The sequence below is a fragment of the Nelumbo nucifera genome, chromosome 1, assembly GCF_055504915.1.
Source record: "Nelumbo nucifera cultivar China Antique chromosome 1, China Antique-T2T, whole genome shotgun sequence".
Taxonomy (NCBI): domain Eukaryota; kingdom Viridiplantae; phylum Streptophyta; class Magnoliopsida; order Proteales; family Nelumbonaceae; genus Nelumbo; species Nelumbo nucifera.
In genome coordinates, this window is record NC_142649.1 from 108,438,231 (window position 1) to 108,463,968 (window position 25,738).

Consider the following 25,738-nt stretch of genomic DNA (forward strand, 5'->3'; position numbering starts at 1 on the left):
AATAATGTTCTAGCCAAGTAGACTTACACCACTGATAGAGGTAAACTACTGCCTCTAGACCGAGTTTCGACATTTGAGAGATTTACCTCCCACTATGAATGGCATCTATTACCCGATACTTCATAATTGAGAAGTTTCTTTTTTTTTATTGCAGGCTTGCAGCTTCTGAAATGCACAACGTACGAAAAAATTCGCTAAGCGATAGGAGAGAGACGAAGCAACCATGTGAACCGAAAGAAATATTTGTATTTTTCCATATGAACAGCTATCACCGAGAGCTTTACAATTTAAATAGACAAATTTTCCTTCTTTCTTCCCCCAAGACCCACTAAACCCCTCTACAAGAAATGGATATAGGGGATAAAATCTTCATCTGAAACAATTAAACATGCAAATGCAAGTAATGCAACCTCTGTAATTTAGATTTTCTAATTTCTACCGTTTCAACGAGAATAGGACAGTAGTATTCCCGCAATCCAATCTTGTCGATAGAACAGCGGCTAACATGGACCGGCGCTTTGATCATCAGCTTGGTCCATCCCCCTACGTATAACGTATGTACAACTCGCCCACATCCATCAAACTCAGGCAGTTTGATCAGATGCAATACAGATGTGGGTCGCAATGCCTCCTGTTGAACTCCAATAAGCTGCCATAAGTTCGATCTGCTACCCCAACAAAGAGAGCCTCCGTGTCGGGGCTGAATGATATCCCAGCAATCTCTCCAAACATATCTATCTCCTGTGCTTTGCTATACCCAGATCGTACATCATATATGTGAACAAAATCGGCAGGCTCGGCCATCGCCATGAACCGTCCATCTAGGGTGAACTTCACAGCCCTTATTGCTCCCATCCTCCCCTTGAGCACTTCCAGGGATTTGGAGAGATTTCTCACATCCCAGAGTCTGCATGTTGTGTCTTGGTTCCCGGTGGCAAGTATCCGACCATCAGGGTGCCATGCCGATGCAAAAGAATAGTCCAAGTGCCCTTTGAGGTTGCTGACCACCTGCAATTATCCAGGTATCAGTATAAGCAGGTTTAAAACATCACTCAATTGGATTCATGAAGATAGATAACAATGCTGCGAATGTGAACTAGTTGAAAATTTGCAACTTACTTTCCCAGATTGTGCATCCGCAATGAAGCAATCTGCACTATCCCCAAGAACAGCAAATAGCTTACCATCAGGACTAACCGATGTGTTCTGCAAATCAAGCAGGAAGAACCATAAGTCGTCTGTGAGAAACAGTGAAGACATTGAAACTCGTACCCAGAATAAATGACAAATAAGATTGTTTTAGGTGGCCACGTACATTTACAGACCAAGAGAAGGTGAAACGGCTTAGGCAAGCGAAGTTTTCTGTATCAAACACTCTCACTTGGGCGTCGTTGTTTGCAGTCATCAGTCTAGTAGAGCTACTGCATATATGGATTGGTTAGATAAGGCCTTCACTGATAGAGGAAATTTCTTACTTCAAGCTAGGATAGATATGCTTACTTGCAACTCCGGTAGATGTCCACAGCATTGGTGATTGCATTCTCATCAGTGGTTACTTTGGTGCAAAAGGCCACTCCTGGTCGATTCAGATACTGACCGAGAAATGAGAACACATCAGAACAAGCAAGTATTGCTTAAAATAAGAGTGCATGAGAAAACTGATGTTTCACTTCTTTTCCCGGCAAGTAAAGTAACCTATTAGAGGTGTTAAGCCATGTTGATATCATTGTCATACCTTACAAATAAGTTCCCCTTGGAAACCTCCTGCCACCATTAAGTTGTCTTTGACAGACATGGTGCTGATCTGCACCCTTGAGAGAGGTTGAGCCAAAGAACCTGACCGTTTCTGCATAAGAACCAAGGATCAGCCTGCTTCTTTGATGATGGAAAAAACAACAGTAAAGAATTAACGAGTTAAACCAGACGTTATTTCTTACCACGGTAGGCATAATTGGACCAGCCACATTGAGTACTTCTTTCCCCCTCCGAAGCAGGGAAGACCAATGCATGACGGAGTAGTTTTGCATCAAGTATACATCGTGCTTTGATGTTGCCCACAACAGATTCCTTAGCTACAAAATGACAAGCACGTTACCAATGATTCAACATAAGACGACAGGTTAAAACATTCGATTGATAGCATTAGACCTACTGTGAATTTCCATTTTAAATATATAATAGCGGTATCCTAATCCATAAATTTTACTGCGTTTTATCTTTTACATAATAAACACAAAATCATATCTACCATAACGGGGGTTCAACAGCTTCTATAGCCTTCCATCTTTATATTGTTAGATCCATTTAGAAACTAATTGACAAGCATGATTTCATTCCCCCCCACCCCCCCCCCCCCAAAAAAAAAGATCTTTTTAGATATCTTGGAAACAAGATACTGAATCCATCGGGTAGTTACAAGATTACAACACACAGAAGAGGAATGTGAGCATATTGACACATACCGACTGCGATCCTAAACAAGAAGTCAACTCATTTACATTCTTTAAACATCTTGGAATCAGAATAGTAAATCTCTTAGGTGGCAGCCAGATAATGATGAACAGAGAAGCTGAGTCCATGCAATTCTAGACAGGATACCAACATACCAACTAAGGAATACAGGGACAACGGCAGGCTGAACAAGGAAATGCAAGTTAATCAACAACAGTTTCTAGAGTTGGAGTCGTGGAAACCACCAGACAGAGTAACAGTATGGAGTTGAAGAGACGAATTATAATTTTATCATTGACAATATAGCAATATTCTCAAGAACCTAACCAAAAACCATATGGTACCAGGCACCAGAGCTAGGCCTACACAAACTTCCTTCAAAACCACATGGAGGGTAGGCATTTCAGAAACCATATAAAAATTACCATTTACCAACAATCCGTCAACTGCACCATCCAACTACATTATTGTGTACACCATCTTTGGGATTCACAAGAAGTCACCTTATCACATTCATTCATTAACCCCTGAATCAAAATTTTCATCAATTTGATACCAAGATGGAAGAATTCCAAATAGGAACTTTCGTTGGTAATTTCCAGTCATTTTTTTCTCTACAATTCATAGTAAAATCTCAAGTCCAAATGATGGATTTTCTACATCAAAAAAAGCTCTAGGACAGGTAGTAATGTCATTATTTTAGCAATGTCATTTGCATGTAACGGTAGCACTTGAAAAACTAAGATACAACATCAATCCTAGCTAACAAGAGTGCTGCAGTAAACAGAAGATCTAAAGCACACGTATTAACCACTTTTTGAGTGTTAATACCAGAAATGATAACCAACATAAAACAGAGGTTGTGAACATTGAGAACATTGATAGAACTTTTGATCTAAACCAAAGTTTATATTAGGCACCCATTGGACACTTGTCAAAGCTCACCCAGGGAAAAATGGGCGTACATGCTATTTTTAACTTGATACACATCACAGTTAAGAATTTTATCCGTAAGGTTTTCATGGTACTAGTTTCAGTGTATTGAAGCCAACTGTTATTTATTGTCAAAAGTCTGAACTATTACAGACAAACATTGCCATTAACAAACTGAGATGACTCCAAACAAAGAATACACTTTATGCATATAACCATGCAAGAAATATGGTATTCAGTACTCACTAGGTCATCAAACATGCCCAACAAAGCTAATGCTTGGTCTTTCTCTTGGTTTTCCTCAATAGGCATGATATAACGCAAAATGCAATTAAAAATACCTAAAGATTCCATTCATTAAGTGCTCAACTCATCATCTAAGTGCTTAATGTTCCTTGGACCCACTACAAATCAAAGCGCTCCCAACATCAAGATAGACCAATAATTTTCCATAATAAACCATTCATGTAGATATGTCAAAAAACCAGCATATGTAAAATGAAATTCTCAAAGGCACATGATAAATTTTGTCTAAAAGAGTACATCCTATACAATAAGCATAACAAGTGCTATTATTATTTAATAAAATAGGAACATTTAGGCTTCAAAATGCATCAAGACCACTATGGTAACACCAATATGCGAATCAGTGAACCAGAATGCTAGTTTAGATCCCTTCATGACCCAGAAGCATCAATAATACTTGGGTACATGAATTTCTAGAGACGCCACTTAAATACTCAAATATTTTCCCATCATACCATATGGACAGGGTCGCCTCATCCATCAGCTGCTCAGAGAGAAGTCCCACCCTGCTTTTAATGCTGAGATAAAGATAAAATAGCAAGTCCTCCTAAACGTCACAGAGGATGGGTTAAAACACAACAAACAGACAGTGGTAACAATGTAAACAAATGGACATCTCTCAAATCACAGAAGATTAGGATTATAACCACCACAAACATTATGTGAAAGTGGTAAAAAAGGAAGTATTCACATCACAGCCAAAGGTCTGAAGCCTCAAAACCAGTAAACTGATAACCTTAGAACACTTTCACATACCATGAAAACATCGAGGAACTAAATCTTAACTACCAACTTTCAGTTATAACATTGACAGAAGAGGTAGAAAGACAAGCATCACTCCATATTACACAACACAAATACAGTAGATACTTACAAAGCTTGATTTCCTACAGATGAAGATGAATTTTAGGTTAAGGGCGCATGCATTGCTTTTTATCAGTTTGTAAGATACATGCATTGTCAACCTAGTCACACCATAAGCCCCTTGAACACTGGATATCTCAAATAAAGAAAACCATCAATCATATGACAAATAAATGAACCAAAAACCAGCACTAAGACTAAAAACAACAGGCAAGTCAACTTTCTCAGAATAAAATGTAAAGACCATGCATCAACCAATTAGACCAGATATTCTACACTAAGTCACAATTGACATGTAGAGATGAAAAATGCAAGGAGACAAAACACTTGGTTTGACTTATCCCTTTAAAAGGTTCAAAGGTCTGGAACACCAAGCTATTGCTTACTCCTCTCAAAGTTTGAAGCACCAAGTTATTGTTCATTCCTAAGAAGAGTCTTAATGCTTAGATTAAAATCATCAGCAAAATACACAAATGCTGATTTTGTCCCAGTGTTCAAAATCAATTAAAATCTCCGAAAGGGGATTGCTGGATATTGATTAACCGTATCCTTCTACATATTATTATTTTGCAATAGTTTTTTATGCATTTTGGAATTTAGAAACTAACATAGTACAATCATATAAGGTCATTATTTATTAAACCCTATGGAGTACAATTATATATGGTCATTCAATAAACCCTATGGAGTTGGGCATAAGGAATCTACGGTGGTCAAACAACTCCTACTCTCTAATAATTAGCTAAACTAAAACAAGATACTAACATATCAAATGAGAACAACAGCATAATGAGATCAAAATTACAGGACAAGGCATCAACATTTTAATGGAGATATCCTTGGAAAAAAGACGATGTGAGATTTAAGAGGAAGCTATGTCATTTGCCCAACTTACTGCGTCTTTGACCGTATTTGGTATCTTAGCATCTCAGTCTAAGTAGTCCGTTCATCCATGTGGATTTCCCCTATAAAAGGTTGTTATCCTATCAATTCTCTAAAGCTCACTTCTCAGTAATACCATATATCAACCACAGTAGATGATGTTCGTGATGAGTCAGCATCTACAGGTAGCAACCATAAACAGGATCTGCACACTGAGATGCCATCTGCACAAATGGTCCAGTTGAACCAGACACCAAGCTAACAACTGGATATCCCCATGAACTCTCAAAAGCATGTCAGCAACAGAACACTATTGAAGGAACTGTTAATTATAATTACAAGCAAGCAGATGCGAACTTCCAGACACAACTGAAGAGTAACATAAATAATAAACATATGCAAAACTGTAAAACAACATGAACTGCAACACAATGTAACTTTTTTTCTGCTTTACTGATATTCAAGATCAATTTTAGCAACAATGACTTTACTGGAACACAATTTAATCTGAAATACAATCACATTTCAGTTAGCAGTAATACATGTACATCCAAATGAATCAATAGCATCTACTAGATCTAACAGAAAGATTTCAACCATGAATCCATACCTTCCCCGGAATGACAATGAAGCTTAGGGAGAGAAATCAACATGCACAAGTCTATATTTCCATAAAGCATTAAAATAATATGTATTGAGGACCTGCAAAACTACAACACTAATGATATGTGCATAGTAAACTGCATATTGAAACATTAAAGACTACTTTTAATGTCAGAAATACACCTTAACCGTTACTTTATCAGCTATATATGAGCTTCTAAGCTCGTCCCAGACCTACTAGAGACAAGGAGATGGCACTACTCCAATCCAAGTTTCATACAGAATTTTTGGTGCAACAAATTAAAACAGAGAATGAGAAACTTTGTCAACACTACATATTAATTCCTACCATGATTTTCACTCAATGCAATAATAGGTATGAGATGGCACCTCAATAATTAATAATGACGACCGATAAGCTTAGATAGCAAGTAAACAGCTAAGGCCTTCAAACAAACAATTTTTTGAGAAGTTGGGCAGAAAAAAAAATAACAAAGAAATAAATAAACAACATATAGTATAAGCTTCAAAAACAGAACCACTGAAAGAAAACTAGCATCATTACGTTGGTAAGACCATTAAAAATATTTTGAAGCACTTGCCCTTTTAAATCACATAAAATCCGAACATACTGCTCCATAAGAATTAAGAAAATGAAGCAACCTGCTGGGTTATTTTGAAATCAGAAAGAACAAAATGCAGTTCAAATAATACTTGCAATTGTAGAGATGATGGAATGCTTTGACCTTGGAAAAATTAGGAATGCGTTTTAATCAGAAAGAAAATATAAATCCATTTCAATTGTAGAGATGATGGAATGTTTTGACCTTGGAAAAATTAGGAACGTCATATAATTGAAAGAAAATTAAAAGATTAGAACAGTGATAGAGTGACTGGGCAAGATCTCTACCTGAAAATGCACAATTGTTGATTTGACAAGCCTTGTATTGAATTGGAAATCATAAAAGGTGCCCCCCTTCTCTACTTTCGTGTATTCCTGTTGATAGAATTTGTTCAGCAACGAACATTACATATATATATTCCCAACCACTGTGGTCAGAACGACATAAGTAAGAGGAAAGATATAAATGGGGGGGGGGGGGTAAAAAATTGTACTGATAAGGCCGAAATACAGACAAGGTTATACCCATGCCGCAGTAGCTTGAAATAATAAACTTTGTTTATTCAAAAATGAAAAAAAGGGGAAAAACGGGGACTGGAAAGGCTTGGTTTATATGCATGTAATCTATAAGCACCAGCCTTTGGCCACAGAATTTTCGTCTGTGTTTAAAAATATGTGCACAGAAAAACCACGCGATGAGCAGGAAAAATATATATTTTTTCCTTACCAATACTTGAAATCACAGGACACGTCAACAACTACAGTAATAAACGACGACAGTAAAAGCCTACCAATACTTGAAATCACAGGAACATGGTTAAACAATTCATCGACTTCTCAACTAATAACCAATTCGCGGTCTAATGCAAAATCAACCAATAGCTTTTTTTTCTATGAAAAGAAACAAAAAGGCTTGCATCAACACCGGGGCACAAGACTATTTTCAAAGACAACTAATTAATTATTGACGATTGTCTTAAACAGGGGAATAGAAGCTTGCCTTTGCGATCTCTTCGCGAGGGTGGGAGAGGCTCTCGAAATTTTTGTACTGCTTCAATCTCGTCTCTCGGTACTTATCCCTCGTAAAGTTCATCCTCTCCCATGGAATTCCCTGAATATCCTTTCCATTTCGAGCCTCAAGAGCCGAAGTATCGGTCTTTGGCTTATTATTCTGAAACAAGATAAAAAACAGAGCCAAAGCCCAAATCAAATCAATTACTTCGGCTCCAAGGTCGAATAAATTTAGTAAAGAGCCAATTACAATCCTCTAAACACACCATGTCAAAATCGTCTTCAAAATCTGAATCTTCTCCATTTCTATTTTGCTGAGTTTCTTCAAAAGGATCATCCTCGAAATCAGTCAAGTTATAGTAATCATCAACCATGTATTCAAGCTCGTCGTTCTGGTACCGAGCCATTAGCCTATATAATTCAGATAGACTTTAGTGGGCAATAGTAGAATAACCTTTACGTGAACCGTTGAGTCCAAATGAAAGAGAAAATAAGAAAAACAATGAGCGAAAAAATGAGCATTTCTCAAACACACAAGGTAAAGAAAGAAATGAAAAAAAAAAAAACAAAAGAAAAAGGCAAGCCTGTAAACAGAGGATTCAATCAAAAAATCAGAAACAGTATTAATAACAAAACGAATAAATTAGAAGAAAAGATCATATAATCAACATCGGGCGGAACACAACTATTGATTCATCCCGAATCGTAACAGATGAAACCAGACAATCGTACAACATAACCAAAGCAGGAAAACGGGAAAAAAAATTGAACAAAGAATTCCCTAGCACCGCTTTCTCAAAATAAAAAAGCACCGACCAGAAAATAAGCAAGGGCATAACTCGAACAACGAATTAGCACCAAGCACAATTAATTAAAATGATGAAAGCAACGAATGAAAAGAAAAACATGAACAAAGAACTATAACTCACCTCCGAATCTTGAAAGAAGAAGATCGAGAAACAGAATTAAGAAAAAAGGCAGATCTCAAAGGGAAGGATTGAGGAATGTAAGAGTATTAAACAGGTGAGTAACAGACAAAGAACAACAGAGTGAGGAAAGCTAAAGCGACCGGCGATGAAGATCACGAGAACAGCACGCGCTACACAATATGAATTATTTAGAGAAAAGAACGAAGAATACAATTTTTTTTTTCGCTTCAAAAATGAACAAAGAACACAGTAAACAAACGAAGTCTGTAGAGCTCGCCAAAAGAGCAAGAGATGATGATTCCAGATGTCATATTTATAGAGTAATAGGAAATGCCCTGTAGTTCTTGGTGGGGCCCTATTGGATTAGAACCCGACTATCTGTTGGGCTATCTACCTTGAGTTTACCGACTATCGCTGTATTATCGAGAACGGAATCTGCACATTCACTGAATAATAATTTATAAGTACGGAAGATGCTCCTAATATATGGTACGATGTGCGTGTGAGGCGCGAGTGCGGCGCCCTGTGTTAAGAGTAAATCCGATCTCGTATTATCGCCATGCTCTCTCTCTCTTCACAGCAAACCAGTGGTCGCCACTCGCCAGTACTGTTGTCTGTCGTAGTTACTGAAACCACAGAAATTGAAGGAGTGAAGGGCCAAATTAATTAACGAAACCGTATTTACTGGAATACCATTGTATTAGTCTTAGTGGAAATGGTGGGAGCGCCAGGTGGACAATTAGGAAACAACCGCCTACCAGGTAACCGCCTAACCAGTGACTGACAACCACGAAATGGTCCGTACTGCCAGCTGGCTGGACGTAACCTCTTCGGCAGGATATGTATAGGGGCAGCCGGCAGATCCCATTAGCGAGCCGCTTGTCGAACTGCATGTCATTGGTTACAAGGCGGAAGTCCACGTGGTTGGCTTTTAGGGCGCGTATAACAAATTCCAGTCTGCCCCGCCTCACAGGCACATCCACCGTGCATTGGGAACATCTCTGTGAATAATAATAAATAAGTATAAAAGATGTTTCAATCCATGATAGGATGTGCGTGTAAGACGCCTGTGAGGCGCCAGGTGTAAGGAATTGATCCGATCTCGTTTCTTGGAGAAGTCCACGTGGTCTCCAACGCCCTCTGGGCTCTAGACATCTGGTCAATCTTTTCTCTCACACTGTTCCCGAGACAGATCGATGGCATTTGCATTTGTTGAACGAGACCGGATCTGCTCCTCACATCTGATGCCTCACACACACATCCTACCATGTATTGAAAATATTTCTCGTAAAATTATCAATTATTATTTACGGGAGATGTTTTTAATGCATGGTAGATATACATGTAAGGCGCCCATTTGTGAGTAGCAGATCCCGTCTCTTATTGAACTGGGATTAGTTGGAATTGGTAACATTGAACCACCATCCGCATCCACTTTCTTTAGGTCGGTCGAGCGGGAACCCGTCCCCAGTCCCCACCGGCCACCACACCCACAAGCCTCCTTCGGTTTGGGTTTTGGCCCCTTGAAGGTTGTCGAATTTTAAGTTTATTGGTGCAATGGCGTTTCAATGGTGTTAAAAAAATGTTAGAAGAATATTTTTCTACAGTTTCTTTTTCAATATGCATGTTGTATAAAACACGTTTTTCAAATAAATGATAATGAAATTAAACACTCCTATTACCTTTATTATTTAATGAATTGATAAACTGTATTCTTATCGTTTAACTATTCATTTATCCTATTTTTGTTTTTATTGTTTCTGACAATTTACTAATTATATGCGCTTATCGTTAATATCGGTTAATATTTGTTAAATTTTATACATACGTAATACTACATGATGTATAAAAGTTTTTTTAAAACCTAATATTATCCTTCGTCTGTCTCACATAAAAATCACTCCTGATGAATGTATCATCTTCTTCCTCTTCTAACCCTAATTGCATTGTTCGATCCCAAAGGCCTATTCAGACACATAAAGAAGTTGCAAACTTTTACACCCTACAAAGAACCCTAACATTGGTGGCGTTAGCTGGAAAACATCAAAGTTTTCGTCATAGCGATTAATTAGATCCAGAAAGAAGTGACGAGTTTTTCTCCGGTGGCATTAGCATCAGTGGAGGGGGGAGAGAGAGAGAATGGTTTTTTGGGGTTGCTCGCGAGTGTCACAAACCCGAGAGATTCCTACCTGCATCCTATTTTCTCTTTCTTTATTCTTGTGTTCTGCTGAGATTACTTCAGAGCCGAATCGATCTGTGCCAAATGATTAGTTTATGTTGGAATTGCACAGCGAATATAATGTAATTTGTACATGCACAGAAACAGAACAAAAGCAGATAGCAATAAAGAAAAAAAGAAGAGAGAACACCAGATTTACGTGGTTCGGCCAAAATTGCCTACATCCACGGGCAGCAACTCGAAGCTTCCTTCTTACTATAAGCAGGAGAAAATATAAAATGACTTCACTGGAATCACACATGTACCCAACTCAATACTCCTCTCAACACACTGTATACATTATACATTGAAATGAAATAGAGAATGAAATTAGAAATAACATAGGAGGGACCCCTATTTATACTTGAGCTGAGGGGTATAATGGGCATTTATGAAAATTTTCTTCATGGTTAAGCAAACCATAACCGGTGGTTTGCAAATGGTGTGCCATCGAATAAATGGTGGGCTCAGCTTGGTGGGCCACCAATTGCAAATTCGGTGAGCCACCAACTATCCCACCATTTTACTTTTCAACATTCTCCCACTTGAAGACAATTTTCATAGTGAAAAACCCTCTCGAGAATAGTTGTCGATCATCTATTGCTATGTGGCTTCAAGTCCCAGAGAAACATCGCAGAAGGAAGCTCTGAGTTGCTGCCTGTGGACGTAAGCAATTTTGGCCGAACCACGTAAATCTAGTGTTCTCTCTTCTTTCTTTTTTTTATTGTTATCTTCTTTTGTTCTGTTTCTGTGCACGTACAGATTATATTATTTCTATTGTGCAGTTCCAACAATTGGTATCAAAGTTGAGCCGATTTTGCTCTGCTTTGGGTTGCCGACAATCTTTTCGAAGGTGCCCCGTCTTACCTCTTTGCAAGTACACTTGAATGAGTTCAACGCTCTAGTAAGTAAATTAGCAACTGTAGAGGTACGTATTGATGACGAAGAAAATGTTGCTCTTTTGTTTTGCTCTATGCCAGACTCTTGGGATAGTTTGATAATGAATTTGAGCAATACTAAAGATCTATCATTAGAATCTACTACTTCTATGTTGCTTACGAAAGAATCTCGTAAAAAAGTTAGTGAGAATTCTTCAGGTGACGCAATGATGGTACGAGGTAGATCAAATGAGAGAAATGGCTCTACTAGAAATCAAACGAGATCCAAGTCAAGAGGCAACAAGAAAGGACTCAAGTGTTGGAATTGCAATAAGAAGGGACTCCCTTTGAAAAGATTGTCAGCAACCCAAAGCAGAGCAAAATCGGCCCAACTCTGATACCAATTGTTGGAATTGCACAGCGAAAATAATGTAATCTGTACGTGCACAGAAACAGAACAAAAACAAATAGCAATAAAGAAAGAAATAAGAGAGAACACCAGATTTACGTGGTTCGGCCAAAATTACCTACGTCCACGGGCAACAACTTAAAGCTTCCTTCTTACTATAAACAGGAGAAAATACAAAATGGCCTCACCAGAATCACACATGTACCCGACACTCAATACTCCTCTCAACACACTGTATATACTAACACTGAAATGAAATGTAGAATGGAAGCTCTAAATAGGGACCCCTATTTATACTTGAGTTGACGGGTATAATGGGCATTTATGAAAATTTTCTTCATGGTTAAGCAAACCATAACCGGTGGTTTGCAAATAGTATACCACCGAATAAATGATGGACTCAGCTCAATGGGCCACCGATTGCAAATTAGGTGAGCCACCAACTGGCCCACCTTTTTGCTTTTCAACAGTTTAGAAAATAATCCAATGAAGAAAGAGTGCTAATGAAACACCGAAGCTCTTTCTAGCATATCCGCTGAGGAACTCTTTCTCTGGTTCCTAGTGAAGGGTATTCGGTTGGCATGCCCCGCTCTATCTCTTTTTGTTTTCTCTTTTTTTTGGGTAGTATAGTTGATTTTTGGTGGAGGCAAAACTGTTTAATGGGATTGATTCCATTCTATTTATGGAGAAACATAAGAACACATTATTACATCATTTTTTATTTTTATTCTTAGCTGTCGTTTCTATCAAAAAAAAAATCCAGTTTTGTTTCTTGATTTATGCTCATCTGCTTGATTTGATTTTTGCTTTTAGTATTGGCTGCTATTAATTTTCTTTTAAATCCCTTCTAATCAATTGTAGAGTCAATCTGGAAAGTTTCACAATGAACTTGATGGGGAGATTTTCAGAGGGCTGTTCTATAGACGGAAATGAGGATGATTATTCAAATTTTATGTAGACGGAAAGCTTCGCTATGAACTTGTGGGCTTCCTTTCCCTTGAAAGACGATCTCAGAGTCTGGTTTGGCAGGTCTTATGCGTTCATGGTGTGTGCTTGCTTGCAATATAGTTGGGCCTGCTGTTTCTATTTGCACGAGGAGGAGAAAAGAATTTTTGACGGAGAGGAGAGAAGTAATGAAATGAGAGGAGTCGAGAGGATTGTGGGTGAAGGGAATCAAGGTTTTGGGTTGAGGTGATTTTGGATGATAAATCTGCTAGAATGCTATTTTACTCTTTGTGATCCTATTATTGTATATATGGGTCCGGATGAGCTGAAGACAAGAATTTACAACGCGCGCTGGTCATCCAACCTCGTTGTAACACGTAAGCACCCCACTTTAATGTTTAAAGTTATCGGAAGAGAAGCTCCTACCTCTGTTACTTTTAATATTTATTTTTAATTAATTAAAAATAAATAAATAAATAACCCCACTTCCTCTTCTTCCCTATGCCCCGTTATTTTTCTAAAGTGACAAAATCCTTTTTAAACTTAATGTGAAAAATTAGGAGTTGAAGCTGGTGCCGACGACCAACGATAAATTTCCAACAACGGACATCCGACATCGAACATAAAGCAACACTGACGACTGAATTCAACCCGGTTCCAACACCAAACTCTCTCATTTTTTTTGGCCACAAATCTTTCTGAGGGGAGCTTAAAAACGAAGAGTTGAAGCTGGCACCGGCGGTTGATTATTGATTTCCGACAACCAACGACCGATATCCAACATCGAACGAAAAGCAGCACAAACGTCTGAATCCAACCTGGTTTGTCAACATGCACACCAAGCCCTCTCATTTTGTCACAAATCTTTCTGAAGCTAAGTTATTCACAATGATTATAGTACAGGGTTTTTGCAAAAGCTTAGGCTAGAAACAATAAATCTAACTATTGTCTTAGAAAATAAAATCTGGTTGAGTGAGCAAACCATTACAGAGAGACCTAAAAACTAATTCTGATTCCAAGAGTAAGCCATTACACAAAGAACAATCTAACTATTGTCCTAGAGAGGTCCAACCTAAATTTAAAACCTTGCTCAAAAAATTAGAAACAGAGTCATATCAAGTTATTGACCCCTAATTCCCTTTTCACTCTCTCCTTGTCTTCTCTTTTTTCTTTCTTTTTTTTTTTTTTTGTTATTGTTCACACTTCATAGCCGTAATAAAAATTTGCAATATTTGATTTTATATGATGGGTTTTCTACTATTGTATAGCCACATGAATGTTCTTGTTGATGCAAGAAATGAATAAAAGTTTAGGACTGATTTTCTGTAAAAGCTATAAGGAATCTTGGTATTTTATGTTTTATTGTAAAGATCATATTTTTCCTATCATGGACATAGAGAAAAGGTTGATCGATAATATTCTATTTTTTTTTTGTATTTTTTACTCATAGGTAGGGTAAAGTTTGAAACCAACAAATAAACCCTCTTTGATTTTTGATTGTTGATTAAAAGAATATATACATATATGATACATGAAAATATTTTATTTAATATATAAAATTGTTATGCTTTACAAAAAACAAATAAAATTTTCAAATTTTCTTTGTATTGGTATTCTGTTTATTGATATATCATTATTATATATTTCTCATATCTATAAATATTTAATAAATTATGCACATGTTCTTTTTTGATATTTTAATCTAGGCTAGAAAACAGAAATGTACTTTGGCAAATTGGCTTTATATAAAAGTACAAAAACAAAAACAAATCACCTCACTTTTGATATAGTTATAGGCCATTGAATTTCTAAAACCTTTTCAAAAATAGATATGTAGAAGTTGAATACAAAGAGGGCTTAATTGATATAAGTTGAGTTCCAGAAAAAATTACATCATTTTAGAATCTGAAAATGCAGACTTTTCTTCTTAAAATCTAAAATGATCTTTGTTTAAATTTATCCTTATATTCAATAGAAAATGCACAACAGGATCATTTCATTGCAGGTTGCATCTTAACATTCCATTTGATGTATATAAGTTAATCATATCTAAGCTAGATCAGTCACCTAATGGTATTTTTTTTTATGATTAATTACCACCTGAGCATTTATCAGGATTTTCTCCATTTTAATTTCAAAAATTCCCTAAAAGGACCTTCTTTTGGCATGTAGTCCGGGTGATGGTGCCAACTTGAAATCTCAATTTTTAATTATTGCATGTAGTTGATTCACTAAATTTAGTGAAATATATATAAATTTTGAATTTTATATTGTATTTGTTATTACAATAGGAATGAGTTTCAATCCATATATTATATACTTGTCAAGATGATTTATATCATCATTGGTTGTCCTAACTTGCATTTTTGTGTATGTAGGAAAAACAAAATCAATGCAAATATTTTGAATGGATTGTTTCAAACAATGATTCAGATGAAGCTACTTCGTTGCAAACTATGAAAAAAATCCAAGAAAATTGTGTTAGAGAGCTCGATAAACTAGTAGCTGATTTGGATAAGCATGTTAAATAATAGTTGTGTTTGAAGTTTTGTGATCAATTATTTGTTGAAGGGTTGAAACCATGTTCATATTAAAAATTATAGATGTAATTGGTTTTTTGCTATTGGTGTGTTATTTAGATTTATGTTGGATATGTTTTTGCTATTGTTTGGACCTCCTAATTCTCGTTCTCATTTACTATAAAAAAATAGTACTAAGGATGCCCCTCAAAATGGCAAGTTACAATAAAAGTTCAACAACTCAACCTATTGTCAATGTAGGAATATTATTATGTTCCTTTCCAAAACAACTAAACCCCCAACTCTTTAGTATTCATTGATTCATTCCTATTATTATTAGGGAGACATAGGTATGAGTAATATTTGAAGGGATGAAATATCCATTGTAGGGACACCGAATCTTGCAGAATAGAATGGGCGAATTTCAAAAATTTTTCTCCATCCTACTGGGAATCGAAGATCGAACTGGCAAATATGGAGGTGGCAGGAAAGAGGCGGCAAGAGAGATTTAGCATAGTGATGTTGAATTCTCTCTTCTGTGATTTCAGCTCTGAAGAGGATGTGAATATGAATGTCTTCTAAAGGCTGCCGCCCCTCCTCCTTTTATAAGCTTATAGGGATCAGCTCCTAATCCCATTAGAAGTTGCTGATCCAAATCATATTTGGATCAAAATTCCCTTTAAGTGATAAGGGTAAACCCTAATCCCATTAGAAGTTGCTGCCCAGTTGGGCTTCCTTGTATGGCGTGGGACCCAAACATTGATCTACACATCAGCCACATGGGTTCAGCCCAGCCTTTGTTACAAGGCCTGGCCGAATACACTGTTATGGACAGTGCACCCCCTGAAACCCATCGCATGGGCTCTATGGGCCCAATACTTACCCTAAGTGATCCCTGGGCCAAGCCACCTTGTAACACCCAGGGACTGTGGGCAGATGCAAGATTAGCCCATCAGGTATTACCCTCAATGGCCTTACACTTAACCTCTCAACCCATAATGATCAAACACTGCCCGACAAGAGAGGACCTCTCCCTCGGCTGCAAGGAATAGTGTTGCACTCTTTACTCACATGGATCCCGGGAATTAAAATATTTTTGCAAATGTTTGGAAACTATAATATATATATATGTATATCAATATATAAATATATTTTGCAAAACAAAATTTCAACGATTGAAATCGGCTGCCGGTAGTCTTCGTTTCCATCAAAGAGAGTGCATCCCCGATCATTACCTTTGTCCGACAAAGGGGTTGATTCAATCACTATGATCACTCACTCAGATGAATTCTTAGACTATTCCAACATATCCAGGTTTTGACCCCCGCTAAGGATGTCACTAATTGGCATATCAAAGACAGCTCAATCCGATACCTAGTGTAATATCATAATCGAGTCTAGGGGTCAAGTGTAACTTTCTAGTTTTTCCCATCAATCTCCAAGGTCCAGGGCAATACTGGAAATCTGGTCCGGTTCAAAGATTCAATTAATCCTACACTGCATGTGCCTTAGGTCTCACCCTGGTGGTTGAGACAGGCCACCCCAACATTTGGTAGCACACCAGTGTCAGCCTTGGTAAGATAAATCTCCCCAGACTTATCCAATGGCTGTAAACATTCTAAACTAACACGAGTCTCATAAGTGTCCAGTTTAAGGTGAACTTTCATCTATGCCTGAGATGTAAAAGCATAGTCAAACATTACATTCAATATCAAATACCCCGTACACTGCACGACTATTCTACTAGTCTTCTTGAAAAAAGAAAATAAATCAGTAGAACAGAAAAAAAAATGAAGTTTCCTTCTGTTGAACTTTCCTCTGTGTAGGACAACCTGGACACCCGAGGTCAAAAGTATTATAAACTGACCTTTTTGTGGGCTTCTATATAGGAAATACCTTCTTCTTGCTCTTGTTTTCTTTTCTTTCTTAGGAGCTACATAAATTGAACTATGAACTCCACTCTTGTTTATCATCATGCTGCTGCTGGCACACCAGACTAACTAGAGCATTGATCAGATAACTAAAACTTTTTTTTTTAAAATAAAATGGGATAAGTGCATGTCATGTAATGGATACATGCACGTGCTACTTCCATGTGAGACGGTTAATCTACTCGCACAAGTAGATTCTATTTACTGAATGGAGAGTACATCCATTTCATAATAATTATATATATATATATACTACTTATAAAAGTGCAAATGCGGAAGTATTGGCTTCTGGAATTTTTCTTTTCTAAAATATCCCTCATCTTGAATTTAGTTCATCTCCATTGAAAGGACAGAAAATGTAAGTAAAAGAATATCATTAAATACATTCAATTACCTCTCATTAAGTCTCACATTTAAGTCATTAAATAAATCACATTCTCTCATTGAATCCAACATTTATACTCTATGTATTATGTTAAATTCCACTAATAAATCCACACACAACCATTATTAATAGAATGAAAATTTATATTTTTAAAATAAACATAGAAATGAAATCATATTTCCATCTAGGTGGTGGGTAAGTACCACTGTTTTCAAAACTGGACCGGACCGGACCGAACGGTTGGACCAAAAAAATCAGGAACCAATCACTGACCTGACCGGTTCTGTTTTCCTCCAAGACCGTTTTTTCCCCCAAAACCGTTGATTTTGGTCAACAAACCGCTAAACTAGTCAGTTAATCGTTCAAACCATTCGAACGGTTTTGACCGTATTCCAAATTTTTTAATTTTTTTTAATTTTTTTGTTAGAACGGGCCAGCCGCTCGGGTCGAACGGTCGGACCGTTCAAACTGGTAACCAGACCCCTGACCGGTTCATTTTTAAAAACCATGGTAAGTACTTCAACCATTTGGGTCAGATGGATAATTTCATGATGTCGTTAATAAATAATGAAAATTTAGAAATATAAAACATACTTTTGTTTATCATCATTAAATTCCACTAATAAATCCATACGCAATAATTATTGGTAGAATGAAATTTTATATTTTTAAAATAAACCTAGAAATAAAATCATATTTCCATCTAGGCGGTGTGTAAGTACTTTAACCATTTGGGTCAGATGGATAATTTCATGATGTCAAATAAATAATACAAATTTAGAAATATAAAAATACAAAAATATAGAATTTTTTTTTAAATTGGACACATTTCTATTATTATATATTTTTCATATTAAAAAATAAGTATGATAATATAGGCATAATTTTATTAATGATGGACATCAAATATTCAACTTAAAACCGATGGAAAATTAAACCATCTTCCAATCTAGGGGGTGGGTTAATGGTTCAACCTTTCAGGTCAAATAGGTTAACGCATGATGTATAATTAAAAAAATTAAAATAGAATAGTACAAAAAAAAAGAAACAAGTTTGGGCACATCTATAATATTATGTACTAAGATAATATAAACAAATGAAAAAGCAATTGAAAAAGCAAAATGGTTTTTCCATCCAAGTAGTGGATTAGTGGATAAACTATCTTAGGGTTGTTCATAAGAAAGCCCAACCCAACCAAACCGATCAACCCGGACCGACCCAACCCGAGTCAGCCGGGTTTTCATCAGTACCGGTCGGTTTCGGGTTGTACAAATTCATAAACCGATGGTTCGGGTCGGTTTTGGTTTTCTTGTGTGAAAACCGAAACCGACCCGAACCGAACCGACTTAGTTCCTACTTAACTAAAAAGCTGAAATATCTGAAAATATATATTCCAATATCTATATCTAAAAAATATATATTATGAAATATGTCAGATATATATTTCCAGAAAATATATATTCCAATATATTTATGTATATTTTTGTTTATAGATATATTTCTAAAATACATATTTCAGTTTTAAATATATTTCCAGAAAACTAGGTGGCCATGGGGGGATGGATGAACTTAGAGCCGAAACCGACCCAAACCGACCCAACCCGACTCAAACCGACCAGGTCGGTTTTGCTTAACACTAGGTCGGTTTTGGTTTCCATCTCAGGTAACCCGACCAGGTCGGGTCGATTGGAAAAAACCTCAGTAAACCGACCCAACCCGACTCGTGAACAGCCCTAAACTATCTGATAAATCGATTTTTTGGTGATGTATCAATTTTTTGGTGCTAAGTACCTTCTCATTTGGTCTGCTTCCAAGTGGTTGATGACTCAGGCCGAAGTGAAGAACTTTGGCTGCCGAGCTGAATCGAGCTGGGCAGGCTAGGTGGCGAGCTAACTATAGTGCCGAGCTGCCTATGAAGTGCCGAGCTGACCAGGTGGCGAGTTGCCTGGGTGCCGAGCTGCCTGTAAGGTGTCGGGCTGCCTGTGAGGTGCCGGGCTGACTAGATGCCGAGCTGCCTGTGAGGTGCTGAGCTGCCTGTGAGGTGTCGGGCTGACCAGGTGTCGAGCTGCCTAGGTGCCGAGCTGCCTAGGTGCCGAGCTGCCTGTAAGGTGCCGGGCTGACTAGGTACCGAGCTGCCTGTGAGGTGCCGGGCTGACCAGGTGCTGAGCTGCCTGGTGACGAGCCGAATTGATGAGATTCGTTGCTCTTTAGAGACCTGCAAGGAACCAAATGTCAGAGGACCTGTGGTGGCTAACTCGACAAGGTCGCTCCGATGCTTACGTCAATACTCTCATAGTAGACTGCGAGCTAAAAATCACAAAGTATGAGAGCTAGAATTTGCTTACTTGCTTACTTGCTGTTGGGGTTGGTGCCTTTATATAGGCATTGTTTGGCGTGGGCTTCACGCACCATATCCGAGATTTCTGCGAGGTCGTCTAAGTGGTTCGAGATTCCCAGAGGTAACCGCCATGCACGTTGACCACCCTCCGTATCGTTCGGCACGTGGGCCAACTTCCAAGGATCGTGGGAGTGTTAGGATATGCATGCTGAATTTTTCGGTGAGCACGTCTCGCAGGTCGCCAGGTCGGCGCCTGGGCCCGGCCACCAGATCTTGCCTAGGTCATTGGCTGGATTGATGGCCGCCAGATCATGCCTGGTGACGAGCTGGATTGATGAGCTTCGTTTCTCTTTAGAGACCTGCAAGGAACCAAATGTCAGAGGACCCGGGGTGGCTAACCCGGCGAGGTCACTCCGATGTTTAAGTCAGTACTCTCATAGTAGACTGCGAGATAAAAATCACAAAGTATGAGAGCTAGAATTTGCTTACTTGCTATTGGGGTTGGTGCCTTTATATAGGCATTGTTTGGTGTGGGCTTCACGCACCATATCCGAGATTTCTGCGAGGTCGTCTAAGTGGTTCGAGATTCCCGGAGGTAACCGCCATGCACGTTGACCACACTCTGGATCGTTCGACACGTGGGCCAACTTCCAAGGATCGTGGGAGTGTTAGGATATGCATGCCGAATTTGTCGGTGAACACGTCTCGCAGGTCGCCAGGTCGGCGCCTGGGCTAGGCCGCCAGGTCGCGCCTGGGCCAGGCCGCCAGGTCGCGCCAGGGCCAAGCCACCAGGTGGGACACCATCAACTTGGCTAAGGCAAGTTGCCAAAGTGGTTCTGGGTGTCACCTAGTTGTTCCGAGGTGCCATGTGTCATAATATCATTAGAGGGCCAAATCTGCCCTCATCACTATCCATGTCAAATTAATGGATCAACATATGATGTTATTATTAGATAATAAAATACATAAAATTCTAAAAAATGGGATAAAATTTAGGATAAAAAATAAAGAGCATTAATTTCTAACACATGACCCCACTAACCATGTCAAATGGTTCAATGATTTAATTAGATAGGCCATTGTAGGCAAGTGGTTTGGTAGGGATACAAATAGATGGGATCGGATTTGAATCATGGCATTATTAGAATTCGATTCAATTCAGAGATTTGATCGGATCTCATAAATATTGATTTGAATCTAAATCCAATCAAGATGTTGGATATTCGAATCTGATACAATCCAATTTAATTTAAAAAAAATAAATTATTAAAAGGAAAAGAAAATATAATAGTTGAAATAAAGAAAAACAAAAAATATAAGTATTTTTTTGAACTATTTTCATCACATAAGAAGTTTCAAAAATGCAATATAAATAACATATTTATAAATAAATAATAAATAACATATATATATATATATATATATTGTGATATATATATATATATATATATAATTAATTAATTTGACCACAATATTTAAAACCAATATTCAAACAATATATTGGAATTGCATTTCCTCTTGGTAAATAAGTAATTTTTATTATCTCATAAATTAAATAATAAAAAATAAAAATATAGAAATTTTATAGAAAATTTTGAACATGCATTAACATTATATATTATTCATATTAAGCAAAAATATGTTTGAAAAATAAGAATTATTGTTAGTAAAGATAAAAATGGCTAAAATACAAAGAAAAAATGAATTAATGTCTTAACCATAGTCTATTTTCCTTGTTAAATAGGTTAATGGTTCAACCTGTAAGGTCATTTGGTTGCTGACTATTATCATCATCATCATCATTTGATATTGCCACGTGCAACACACGTACACTTTTACTAGTGCTACTTATAAAAGTGCGAATGAGGAGGTATTGTCTTCTAGATTTTTTTTACTGAAATACCCCTCCTCTTGAATTTAGTTCATCTCCATTGAAAGGACAAAAAAATGTAATTAAAAGAATACCATTAAATACATTCAATTGCCTCTCATTAAGTCTCACATTTAAGTCATTAAATAAATCACATTCACTCTTATTGAATCCAACATTTATACTTTTTTTATCATCATTAAATTCCACTAATAAATCCATACACAATAATTATTAATAGAATGAAATTTTATATTTTTAAAATAAACATAGAAATGAAATCATATTTTTCATCTAGATGGTGGGTAAGTAGTTCAACCATTTGGGTCAAATGGATAATTTCATGATGTCATAAATAAATAATACAAATTTAGAAATATAAAAAATACAAAAAAATATAGAAGAAAAAAAGAAATTTTGAAAAAAAAATTGGACACGTTTCTATTATTATGTATTTGTCATATTAAAAAATAACTATGATAGAATAGACATAATTTTATTAATGATGGACATCAAATATATAACTTAAAACCAATGGAAAATTAAGCAATCTTCCTATCTAGGGGGTGGGTTAATTGTTCAACAGTCAAGTCAAATAGGTTAGCGCATGATGTATAATTAAAAATAAATTTTTTAAAATAGAATCATACAGAAAATATGAAACAATTTTGGGCACATCTATAATATTATATACTAATAATATAATAAAAAATAATTATTTTATCAATGATATAAATGAAATGCAAAATTTAAAACCAGTTTAAAAATGAAACCACTTTCATATCTAGATGGTAGGTAGGTCAATGATCTAACATTCTGGGTGAAATGGATCAATCTATGATGCCATAATTAAGTAACGAATATTACATGCTTACATACATATATATATATATTTATAAACTCAAAGAAAAATATAAGTTTTATATAAAGCATTTTGATATAATTCTATTATTATATATTCACCATACTAAACAAATATAAACGTGAAAATAAGAATTACTTTTATCGATGATGGAAATGGAATACATGATTTTCCATAATAAAATAAAATACATTCTATAATATTAAATAATAAAATAATAAAGAGCATTAATGTTTAACACATGGCCCGATTAACCATGCCAAATGGTTCAATAATTTAATTAGCTAGGTTATCATAGTCAAGTGGTTTGGTAGGGATGCAAACAGATCATATCATATTTGAATTAAGGTATATTCAAATTTGATCTGATCCAAAGATTTGAGCGAATCTTATAAATATTTATTCGAATCCGAATCTGATCAAGATGTTAGATATTCGAATACGATCCAATTAAATTTTTTAAAAAAGTAATAAATTATTAAAATAAAAAGAAAAATATAACAGTTGAAATAAAAAACAAAAAATATAAGTATTTTTTCAACTATTTCCATCATACAAAAAGTTTATAAAATTGCAATATAAATAACATATTTATAAATAAATAAATAATAAATAACATATATATTATATATAAATAATTGATTTGACCACAATATTAAAAACCAATGTTCAAACAATATATTAGAATTGCATTTCCTCTTGGTAACTAAGTAATTTTTATTATCTCATAAATATAAAATTTTTTATAAATTTTATAGAAAAATTTGAACATGCATTAATATTATATATTCTTCATATTAAACAAAAATATGTTTGAAATTAAGAATTATTGTTAGTAAAGACAGAAATGGCTAAGATACAAAGAAAAAAAAGAATTAGTGTCTTAATCATAGTCCATTTTCTTGATTAAATAGATCAATGGTTCAACCAGTAAGATCATTTGATTGCTGACTAACTATTATCATTATCATCAGTTGATATTAAATGAATTTATTTGTCAAGTTAGAAGTCCAAACCCAACTTGCCCTCTCTAATCTCTTTCTTGAAAAAAAAAATTTAAGTACATATAAAATAAAAAACGTTCTTTTCATGGAAATATAGAAAAAAGAGGAAAAGGAAAAAGTAACAAATAAGTATATATAAATGATAAAAAAGTAAAATGAAAACAACGAAAAAAGAAAAAACATGAGCTGTCTAGCCTCTCAGCACCTTTAGTTTTGCGTTCCAGTGGGTCTAACCATTAATGTTAGATTCCCCTCCAATCATCAGTGTCTTTTTATAAGTAAATCATGAAAGGGTTATATCCAACCATTTTCAAGCCATACCCTTTTCCGACCCAACTTGAATCTGTGGTCCTAAAAGACAGCTTCTGGAAGTGTCTTTATTACCAAACATCAAATATATATATAAAAAAAAAAAGATACTTTGCGTTGGTGGCTCCATGGTTTAGTGATTTATACATTTTGTCTTATATTTTATAATTAATTCACCTAAATTTCGGAAAAGTACAAAATCTGTATATTTCAGTTTTTACTGTAATTAAGAATATTAAGCCCCAAATATTCTTCCCACATGAAAATAAAATAAAAAACAGGAAATTTGAGAAAATGAAAATAAGTTCTAAATTAAAAAAATAAATAAATATAATTTATCATATTCCCTTTTTAATGTTTTAGCTTTTGATGATGCACTCGAATCCCGGTAGAGGCCATTGAATAGCGCAGCACTACACTCGTAAGTCATAAGTCAAAATCCTTAACCCCTCTCCCCAGAGATGGCAGTGGGATTCGAATCCTCATCTCTCCTGCAACCCCTAAAATACGGAGACACCTCAGTTTTGGGTAAAGATATTGGGTAATTTTGTCATATCACAATTTATTTTTTTTTTAATTTTGAAAGATATCATAACTTTAATGAATACTTAATGAAGCAAAAATATACAAAAAAAAAATCAATACTTTTAAGATGCTTTGCTTCTAATGGAAGGGGCAAGAATGTAGTAGTCAATTTGTGCATGGGATAAATCCAGTCTCATATCTCCTCCCAAAATGGGATAAAGCCAATCTGTAAAGCAAAGGAAGGCCATTGTGAAATAAAAAAAAAAGTGGGAGAAACGAACAAAATCAATAAAACATGGGGACAAAATATAAAAATCCAAAAAAAATGAAAGAACTCTATAATAAGAGGCCTTCCCAAACATGTTTCTTGTGAGTTCAACAATGTAATCATAAAATTAATTCATTAGTTTATTGGTCGAGAGCTTGAGATAGCAAGAAATTAGGAATAAAATATATTGTTGTTGTTATCTGTAGTTTGTCTTGGTTTTTTTTTCCTTCTTATTTTATACAAGGGGCCTGTTTTTAATTGAATCAAAACATTGTTGACTATTTAACTATTTATTATAATTATATTTTAACTTGGAGTGTTACATTAAAAATAATGAACCACTGATATGGCAATAAGTTACCTCTCCTCTATGCTGTGTTTGGCTTGATAGGAAATAAGAAGTAGAGGTGCGACCCAGCCTGGCCTGATGGCCACGGGTCATGTCGTGGCCCAGTACGATTGTATGGGCCATGCCGGGCTTGGGTTTTAGCTCATTGGGTCAGGTTGACATGGCCTGCATTGTCGTGCTATGGTGCCCATGGCTTGCAGGCTGGCACAACCCAACCCACAGCGGGCCGTGGTCGGGTTCACCCAAAGAACTAGCTGTTGGAAACCCCCCCAATGGCTAGTTTCAATTTTTTTTGGGGGGAGGGGGGTATTTATGTATTTTGGTTTT

At 36.1% G+C, this 25,738-nt stretch overlaps 1 protein-coding gene and 1 long non-coding RNA gene across 5 annotated transcripts; one reads left to right on the forward strand and one right to left on the reverse strand.

Annotated features, from left to right (window-relative positions):
• Positions 1-226: 226 nt before the first annotated feature.
• Positions 227-8,888, reverse strand: LOC104605947 (putative WD repeat-containing protein C2A9.03). 2 transcript variants are annotated; one of them, XM_010270912.2, is made up of 10 exons: positions 8,602-8,888; positions 7,939-8,083; positions 7,662-7,832; positions 6,950-7,036; positions 1,938-2,072; positions 1,736-1,846; positions 1,501-1,592; positions 1,316-1,418; positions 1,120-1,206; positions 227-1,008 (listed from the first exon to the last, which is right to left on the reverse strand). In XM_010270912.2, exons 2-10 carry the CDS (start codon positions 8,077-8,079, stop codon positions 598-600), a joined length of 1,338 nt encoding a protein of 445 aa, XP_010269214.1. In that variant the 5' UTR covers positions 8,080-8,083; positions 8,602-8,888; the 3' UTR covers positions 227-597. The 2 variants fall into 2 exon arrangements, with proteins under 2 accessions (XP_010269214.1, XP_010269213.1); XM_010270911.2 differs by having other exon boundaries at positions 1,316-1,421.
• Positions 8,889-12,529: 3,641 nt separating this feature from the next.
• LOC109115310 (uncharacterized) lies at positions 12,530-15,743 on the forward strand. 3 transcript variants are annotated; one of them, XR_016081322.1, is made up of 4 exons: positions 12,530-12,674; positions 12,968-13,428; positions 13,612-13,872; positions 15,430-15,740. It is a non-coding gene; the product is annotated as an uncharacterized LOC109115310 (long non-coding RNA). The 3 variants fall into 3 exon arrangements; XR_002023158.2 differs by having other exon boundaries at positions 12,557-12,681; XR_002023157.2 differs by lacking the exon at positions 12,530-12,674 and having other exon boundaries at positions 12,693-13,428; positions 15,430-15,743.
• Positions 15,744-25,738: the final 9,995 nt, after the last annotated feature.

Coding starts and splice junctions, on each gene's coding strand:
- LOC104605947 (XM_010270911.2), bottom strand. CDS start 8,079: ATGGCTCGGTACCAGAACGACGAGCTTGAATACATGGTTGATGATTAC. Junction 7,833..7,938: donor TTGAAGACGATTTTGACATG/GTGTGTTTAGAG, acceptor ATCTTGTTTCAG/AATAATAAGCCAAAGACCGA. Junction 1,009..1,119: donor CGGATGCACAATCTGGGAAA/GTAAGTTGCAAA, acceptor GGATAATTGCAG/GTGGTCAGCAACCTCAAAGG.